Here is a 9,425-nt window from a genome sequence, read left to right on the forward strand (position 1 = left end):
AAATAAATTGTTTCACTCACCATTTTGGCTTAAAACTTGCTGCAGTCGTTGCTTTACCTTAGTCAGCGTACTGGCGAAGTTTCGGCGCAATGTGAGGCCGTTCAGTGTTTTTCCCCAAAAATATCCTTAATAATTGGAAGCCTTCCCTAGTGTTAAAGAAAAAAAAGAATTGCCTTCGTAGCTCAGTGGTTAGAGCACTGGTCTAGTAAACCAGGGGTCGAGAGTTCGAGTCTCTCCAAAGGCTAGCTGATAGAGTTCGAATTCAGACTTTTTTGCGTGGCTACCGAACTATTTTAAGAGCGACTGTCTGTAAAAATCAAACAAAATCAGAAATATGTGGAAAGGCTCAAATTTTCGAATTCGCTCTACTTTTGGATTTTAGTAGTGCATGATGAAGGAAGAAACGCTGTGTGGTTAGTTTTGAAAAATACTTTTTTGTTTTCGAGAAATAGGGAAAAATCGGTTTGAGCTCCAGAGACGATTTTCGCTGCCAAAAGATGGCTGAAAATTGCTTACTTTCGCTTGGTCCGTGTATCAAAACTATTAATCCAAATAGCCTTCTAATACTTTCTGCCAAAAGTACAACTCTTATTTGCTCAATTAAGAGTAGTTTCATAAAAATCGAACGACTCAGAATTATTTTACACAATAAAAAGCAATGGGCACTGAGTTACAATGCTGGTCAGTGCATCTCGAAAACTGCGAGTTTCCCTATGTGCCATCCTTCCAAATCTTATGAAATTATAGTCAACAACTATTGGGAAACTACTCTTTTGAAAAATGTATTTTTTATTTTGGGGAAATAATTGTGCGCTTTTTGCGAGAGCTTTTATTTTGACTCATTAAATATGCAGAAATCATTGTTTGGCGAACTAAAGACTTCTCGAAATAAATTCCCTTGAAACATCATTGTTTTTCAAATCTAGTCTATACAAATAAAAGAAAACATTAACATACTAACCTTCAACACGAAAAGGTCTTTTCCGTTGCTCCATTCATCGGAGTTATCAAGAAATTAGAATTGGCAACCGTGGCGTTGGCTTGTTTTATGCAACCGATTTCCGAAAATACCATCTATCAGTACCAGTCGACATGCACAGTTCGTGTTTCTTTACAAACAACTAGTCAGATTTCAATAAGAAATATACAGAATAGAGTACTAAATTCGATTCCTACAGAGTCCAGTAGGTTATTCTAGCTTCACTGGCAAGTTGTTTAGTTGTTACAGTTGGCGCGAGAAAAGAGCGTACCGTAGTTTCTTCCGGTTCTGTCCATACCCTACTAGTGGTCTTGGAATCTTATGTATTATCCTTGGCAAGAAAAAGAGTCGAGATATACATTATTATGCCATTTTAACATTAAAAGCCCTTTGTGAGCAATTTTAAAAGTGGTTCTCTCAATAGATTATGGTGGAGTCGGCTAGGGGCACCTGTGCGAACTACTATGCCATACTGCTCCGTTTTGATATATTTCATTAAATAATTTTGTTTCCTGTGATTAGTTCCTGCACTAGATTTCTCTTTAAGAAGCCAGCTTGTTGCAAGAGAAATTCCTGTTTTCTTTCTTTCTCCTTCGTTAAAGAACAGTGGTCGGTGCACTATGGTCCCACAACACGATCTGCACGCTGGAATGCTGTCTCGGTATAAGTTTATGACGACAGTTACTCGCAAACAATTGCCGATCGATCTGTTAAATATTACAGACCAATTTATCAACGCGCTACTGACTAGTAGTTCTTGGAAGAAATAGCCAAAGGTGGATCCCTGGCCTTATACTGTTCTGTATATTTCTTATTGAAATCTGACAAGTTACTGATAGATGGTATTTTCGGAAATCGGTTGCATAAAACAAGCCAACGCCACGGTTGCCAATTCTAATTTCTTGATAACTCCGATGAATGGAGCAACGGAAAAGACCTTTTCGTGTTGAAGGTTAGTATGTTAATGTTTTCTTTTATTTGTATAGACTAGATTTGAAAAACAATGATGTTTCAAGGGAATTTATTTCGAGAAGTCTTTAGTTCGCCAAACAATGATTTCTGCATATTTAATGAGTCAAAATAAAAGCTCTCGCAAAAAGCGCACAATTATTTCCCCAAAATAAAAAATACATTTTTCAAAAGAGTAGTTTCCCAATAGTTGTTGACTATAATTTCATAAGATTTGGAAGGATGGCACATAGGGAAACTCGCAGTTTTCGAGATGCACTGACCAGCATTGTAACTCAGTGCCCATTGCTTTTTATTGTGTAAAATAATTCTGAGTCGTTCGATTTTTATGAAACTACTCTTAATTGAGCAAATAAGAGTTGTACTTTTGGCAGAAAGTATTAGAAGGCTATTTGGATTAATAGTTTTGATACACGGACCAAGCGAAAGTAAGCAATTTTCAGCCATCTTTTGGCAGCGAAAATCGTCTCTGGAGCTCAAACCGATTTTTCCCTATTTCTCGAAAACAAAAAAGTATTTTTCAAAACTAACCACACAGCGTTTCTTCCTTCATCATGCACTACTAAAATCCAAAAGTAGAGCGAATTCGAAAATTTGAGCCTTTCCACATATTTCTGATTTTGTTTGATTTTTACAGACAGTCGGTCTTAAGCAGTGAAAACTGTTTGAAATTGTTGCCAATTTTGTATAAGAGCTACAACATTGCAACCCAGGGACGGCGGAGCGGTTTTTTGATTTCACAAAAAATGGGGGGGGGGGGGGGGGGACTAAATCCCCCCCAGCACCACCGGTTCCGCCGTCCCTGCAACCACGTGCACATTAGCCAAAAAACAATTTTTGACGCTGAACTTACTACATGATTGGGACGAATTTAGTTGATCACTCCTAATCGTTCGTACACACACGCATAAAGTAGAATATATGCTCTTAAAGAGGAAAATGTGAAATTTTGAGCATTTTAATTTATTGTTTAAATACCAAGAGAATATGAAGTAATAAGAGAGCACATCCCTGTGACTCATAAAAGTTTTTTGAAAATCTATTTTTAGCTCCGCGCGCAAGCCTGAACTATCTTAGCATGCAATTCCTGATTGGTCAGATTGTAGTGACGTCATGGGTACAAGAGTTCGGCAGTGACAAGCAAGCTTCATGCAGTTGACAAACCAAACTTTATTCAATTTTTACGAGAAAATGTTATGATTGCAGTCATGGATGAGACTGTAAGTTATCCCACAATTCTCCACCTAAACTGAAATACAGTAAATATTGCTGTATCCCATGAACACGTACTTCTGACCTGAACTTCAATGTTTTCAAAATGACAAGTTGTCTAATGGACATCTAAAATGATGGTAGATTATTGGACTCGTTTACGAAAGAGCCGGATTTTCGATGAACAAACTTGTTGACTTTACTGAGTCAAAAGTTTAAAAAACTTTAAGCTCGAGAGAAAATTTAGCATTTACTGTTGGAACCAGTTGTTTACCAGTAAAAAGAAGAGGTTTTAAGATAGCTGAAAACAGTCAAGCTGCTCAGAATAGAAGAATTAAACATAAAGGCACAAATACGCCGAACAGAGAGCATCTGGCGGAAAAAATCGCAAGTAAAATGCCCTTCAAGCAGGTAAAAATAATCTCTTTTTCATAAGTTTGAATCCTTAATTACTAAGTTTGATTCACTTTTTGTACTTAGCCGATACTGTGATTGTATTTCTATTGTCTGTTCGGGACTTTAGAAGTTGAAAAGTTATGAAAAAAAATACCTGAACATTGAGGCGGAGCGAAAGAGAAAGTTCTAGTTTTAGTAGTCAAACTTTTTAATTAATTCACTTTTTCTCAATGGGCAATGTCTTTTGCATCAAGTGACATACTGTATTTTGGCAAGCTAAACATATTAAATAATTGTGAAAAATCATTTCAATGCCTTTTAGTAATAATAATAATAATAATAATAATAATAATGTCTTTATTAAAGAAATGATAAAATACATATCATTAACGTGATTACAATCATAAAACTAAAAACTGATAAAAAGATACTAATTACTAAAGATTATTCTATTTACAAATGAGTTTTTAAAACGTTGAGAATTAACTCTAGGTCTAATAAAATATGATTTCCTTAAATTATATTTGGACGTTTGTATTTTAGGCGCTATGCTATGCAAAGGATGGTCACTACTAACCGATTTCTTATATAACCTTGTGTCAAATTTATTTAAAAGATCCTGGATATTATAATGGTATGTTGTATAATTTCGTTTGTAACAGCGATCTAAAAAGTTTTGTACGGTGGTAAGCTCCGGAGGTGATGCTCCATAAACACTAAGACCATAAATTAGTTTTGATATAACAATTGTTGAAAATAAATGGTCAACTTCTTTTTGTATATATCCTTCCTTCCTAAGGGATCTTATAACAAATAAAGATTTGTTTATAGCTATAATGGTATCTTTTACATGAAGGTCAAATCTACTATCACTCTGGAAAGTAATACCTAAGATTTTAAGACTGCTACACTGAGGAATATTAGAAATAGGCTGAAAACTAAATTGGTCCATTCCTTAGTAGTATAGGGAATGGGGGTTCCAGCGCAATCTCGACACGGGCAAGACCCGTGTCAAAAATCCACCTACGGAAACAACCCACTCCAAGTGTGGTTGGGGGCAACAGCGCAAATATGTTAGTCTATATATGGAGTGCGAAGAATGTAAAGAGTTTGTTTATGATTTCTGTGTAAAGTGCTTGAAACCCAAGTTTGTACCTACTAAACCAAATAAGTATATTTGTTGTGGTAAGAAAATGCAAATAGAAGACGACACGTCAGCACAGTGTTACGAGTGCGGTAAAAATATTCGTAATGCCGTGCCTTGTGCTACCAGGGAACAATATTATTCCAACGGAGGTCGTAAGAAGACGCCATACAAAAGAATAAAATACTTCCGAGACTGGATGAGTCATATCCAAGGTTTACATCCGATATATTTAAGCGACGAAGTAAGGAAGAAAATCATAGACCATTTAGAAGAGCCAACCCCACAAAGTCTACGGAAAACGTTGAAAAAATTAAAGCTAGGGAAATATTACAAAGCTATTCCCTATCTTTTGTCTGAAATTACCGGTAAGTCTATTCCCGAGGTTTCTGATATGACAAAAGCCGAGTGGATGTTTTGTCGGCTGGATAAGGATATTCCTTATTACCCCGACGTAATCTACGAAATATTTTACAAAATAGACCCCAACCACCCACTGTTAGGATGGATTCCAAGAAGATAGTGGATCTTATGCCATAAGATGAGAAATTAGCATAAATCTTACGCGTAATTTCCAGACTGTCGTTCGATATGTAAACGAAATCCTGTCACGCTTTTTTCAAAGCAGATGTTTACTGAGCAAGCTTTCTTTGAAGCTCTTCTTTCGCTTCTTGATAGATCTTTTTGCGAGATTCCTCGGAAAGATCTCTTACGACTGTTTTTTTATTCCTTATGTCCGACTTTAGTTTCTCGTATTTGTCTTCTTCAGCTAAGATAAGCGAGAATTCTGCGTTGTCTATCTTTCTGTCACGCAAAGCCTTTGAGACAAGGTCAATGATCGTATTTACTTTAGCCCTTGACAGAGCTATTGTCGTGTCATGCTTGGATATTTTCGTGGATAGCTTTTTCATAATACCCGTAGCAACAGCAGAAATAATACCACAGGCTGCCCCAACGCCGGCCAAAGGAACTCCAACGATTATTCCCGGCCCAGTAAGCGAAGTAGCAACGCCGGAGCCCGTTAACACAACGGATATGGATCCTGAAGTTATCGCAATCTTATGTAGCGTACTCCGGGCTCTGACGTATTTTTTTCTAACTTTTTCGTAGTGTTTTGTCTGCCCTTCCAAGTAAGCCAGGATTAAGTTTGCTTTATTCAGACGAAAGTTTTCGGCGTTTAGTTCATTAGGTGTAGTATAGGGAACATCTGGGTACAACTGAGGTGCTGATGGTATAACATCCATTATATATACTAATGTACGACGCTTTTGGGAATGATATTGAGGAGCAGCCACATCACGACAACCGGGATTATGCCAACTGGAGAGCCTTTAGGAAGATGTTTCCGCATGCAGACCCTAGTAAGTTCGAAAGGAGACCCGATGGGATTTACTATAACGGCTCCAGAATGTACAGCAACGAGGATTTGAAGCCTACGCTGGTTAATCAAATAGACGGTCAGCTGAAGCATCCAACACCTACCATACAGCATCCCACGCCTACTGTACAGCATAAGCCGGTACAAGGTTGGTCAAAGGAATTATTGCTGGGTACCAGTACTTATCCGATACCCGCGGTTACGTTTAATGAACATCCAAGCTTGGACCTAACGTTGAACATGCGGATCTCTAACAACCATTCCTTTCCGTTAAAGGTGCGAGATATCTTCAAAAACGTGCCCATTGTTCATACCACCGCTAAGGAATCTCATGAATGGTTAAGTGGTCCTAACATGCGTTATTGGCCGCAGCAGCTGAACTTTGCGGTTTGGTGTGCCACTAGCGGCTGTGGTGTAAGTGCAAACTTGATGAAGAATTCAATATTTATGTTTCACTTCCACTTCACGGTTAGAAGAATACTACATGAAATGGGCGTTACTGCATTACCGGGAGATGCTGCGTTCTATCCAAGGGATAATAAATACAGTGTGCCGGCTTATGATAGACTTTGTAAGGAGTTTGGTGTTGTAGGGAAGGATTTCCGATGCACTACGGGCGCTAACAATGGGCTGGGACACGTTTGGGCTTATTGGGGGATTGGTGGACACGAGCTAAGTGATAAGGAAGTTCATGCGTTGAATCTACGATGGAACACTGGGTATCACAAAGAAACTCACGACAGTAGCACCTTCTTTGAACCAAACGCTAAGACCACTAAGGAAGTTAGAGACGGACCTCTGTTCAAAGACGAGGGTGGTAAGTATGCAGGGGCCAATCCACTGATTATTAAGATTACCAACGACGAGCAAACGAAGCAATATCTTAACTTTATACCCCCAGAAGGTAAAGGACTAACTAGAGCCGGCCTTGCCCGTTTGAACCGCAGCATAGAAGCTTACGTGTATTCCATCCTTGGAGCTCAGGTAAACACCCGATCAAGTATAATCGGAAATACTGGCGCCGCAGAAGAAACGCGAGCCGAAGCCTTGATCTTATTTGAAAGTTCGATCTTGGAGGGCGACATTAGCAAGGGCGTACAGCGTTACCAACTAGCCATACAAAATTCTAAGGCGAGGTTGGACTATGCAGTAGCCCCGGGTTGTTGGTTAATGCCCAGTAATTTATCTATAAATACTGGTTCCGTAGTAGGATACAACAACAAACTTCAACGAGCTACTAAGGATATGAAGTTTGGGGCGAATGACGTGAACTCTGACACTCTTAGGAACATCCCCCATTTCGTAGAGAAGCCAAAAAAGTCACACGAAACGAAGCTACCCGTAGTTAAGAAACCATCAAAGAAGGTCCTGCCTGCGATACCTGAGGAATATGACCATAACTTATTAAAAGCCGGTCTAGCAGCTGCAAGCATTGGTCTGAGCTATTATATATGGCGATGAACAACCCCTACGTAGCTGGAGTAGATTGTGTTTATACGACTTACACAGGCGAGAAAAAATACACCCAGGCATCTTGGGTTGATGTCACGGGCATGTCCGTGAATTTGAATTACTCAGGAAAGAAATTGATATTATGCAGCATTTCTTTGGGGGCCGTTAGCAGTGCGAATGTAGGATTTCGTTTCTGTGACGACAGCGGGGCATTACAGCCCATGCGCGCGAAGACAAACAACAGGGAGCCTACGCATTTCTCAGTAGAGCCGCCAACGAATAGCTCTGAGAATCTTTCCGTTTGGACTTTCCACATGGTTGCTGATTGCCACGGGAAGGTAAAGCTGCAGATAAGAGTAGATGACACCGGGAGTGTTTGCATAAATAGCATAGAAAATCAAAGGAATACTGTCTATAACCACATGACCATCAGCACTTTGACGGTAATGAGCCTTTAAATATATGAATCCATACGTGAGGGAAACGCGTTATACCCACCGCTTAGATGAAGAGGGATATGACAACGGCGCTTGGCATGACGTTGGACTGTGGGTTGAGGTTGGGGGCACTGCATTGGTCATTTGCACTATTAGCATTAATGCAAATACGCATGCGAATGTGGGGTTTAGGCTTATCGATGAGAATAATAAGCCCCTGCTTCCTTATCGAACTTCAACGAACACCAGGAAAGTTACCCATTTTTCGATGGAGCCCTACACTAGGTCCTCTGAAGACCTAACGCCAGTGACTTTTCATATGCTAGCCAATTGTAAATATGCTAAGTTGCAAGTCACTTCTGATGACGGCAAGTTTGGAATAAATCGCGTAGGTCGCAGGCCCGCTAATGCAGTCTGGAGTCATAAGCCCATTTCTACCATGAGTGTGTTACCGTTGGTTCCAAATTACCAGGGCGGTGCTAATACCGTCTTTCATTATCCTCAAAGCAGGGCACCGCCCGATGAGAAGATCAAGCCTTCATCTTCTTCAGGAGGACCACCCCAATAGCTACAACTAATATCCAAATGTTATTCCCTACAAACTTCAACAGTTCGCCGCCGGCCCTAAGTGCCAAGGAAACAACCGAACCCAGCAGCCCGGGCAAGCCGGCTGCCATCTTTTTTCCCAAGTCCGTCAGCCCACTGCCTAATTTCTTTACGCCCGCGCCTGTAGCCTTAAGAGCGGATAGGATAACTCCTACTACGCTTGAAATAGCAACCGCGAATGCCAGCGGAAGACCATACTTCAAAAGGGCTCTTTTTACCTTTTCCTTGGTGGTAAGCCCCAATTCTCTTTCCAGGTTGTCCTTTTGCGCTTGTAATTCCGCGACTCTTTCCTGAAGGGTTTCTACTTCCCTTTGTGCTGCCTCCCTTTCCTCTTCGGGACGAGTTTGGTCATTGATTATTTCCTGCTGCCGCTCTATTTGCCCCTCCAGGTCTTCGATGGCCTGATCTCTTTGTCGGATTTGCTCCTCTTTAGTGTTGATTTCGGCAACCAACTGCCGCCGCTCCTCTAAAGAGCCTGCTATGGCGGTACGTAAGTTCTTAGCTTCTTCCTTGCTTATGTCTAGGTCTTGCAGGGCAAGTTCGAAGGCGTGTCGGGTTTGGTCTCTTTCACGTAAGGCATTTCCTTCTCGTTCTCTCATTTCCGTTATTCTTTGGTTTTTATCATCAAGTTCTCTCTTTCGAGCATCAAGGAGTAGTCGGGTTTGCCGCATGTAATCTGCTTCCCTTTCCTCCATCGCTTGCTTTAGCTCTTCTACTTCCCTTATCGCCTCAAGGCCTTTTTGTTGCCGCTGCATTGTGGTCTTAACTCTTTCGACGGCTTCATCAATATTCTCACTATTTTCTCTCATTCTTTCGGGTAAGTTGGGCTCTCCTAATGCCTTTCTAAGGGTT

The 9,425-nt window shown here is 40.4% G+C and overlaps 1 protein-coding gene and 1 non-coding gene across 2 annotated transcripts; one reads left to right on the top strand and one right to left on the bottom strand.

Moving 5' to 3' along the window:
• Positions 1-171: 171 nt before the first annotated feature.
• Trnat-agu (transfer RNA threonine (anticodon AGU)) lies at positions 172-244 on the top strand. Its single transcript has one exon. It is a non-coding gene; the product is annotated as a tRNA-Thr (tRNA).
• A 3,742-nt stretch (positions 245-3,986) lies between these two features.
• LOC148907240 (uncharacterized) lies at positions 3,987-5,065 on the bottom strand. Its single transcript, XM_089036827.1, has one exon. The coding sequence runs from the start codon at positions 4,506-4,508 to the stop codon at positions 3,987-3,989; it is 522 nt and encodes a 173-aa protein (XP_088892953.1). The 5' UTR covers positions 4,509-5,065.
• Positions 5,066-9,425: the final 4,360 nt, after the last annotated feature.

Source organism: Actinia tenebrosa, unplaced genomic scaffold (genome assembly GCF_029948245.1).
Source record: "Actinia tenebrosa isolate PJP-AT-01 unplaced genomic scaffold, QUT_ActTen_1.0 PGA_scaffold4__44_contigs__length_22323623, whole genome shotgun sequence".
Classification (NCBI taxonomy): Eukaryota; Metazoa; Cnidaria; class Anthozoa; order Actiniaria; family Actiniidae; genus Actinia; species Actinia tenebrosa.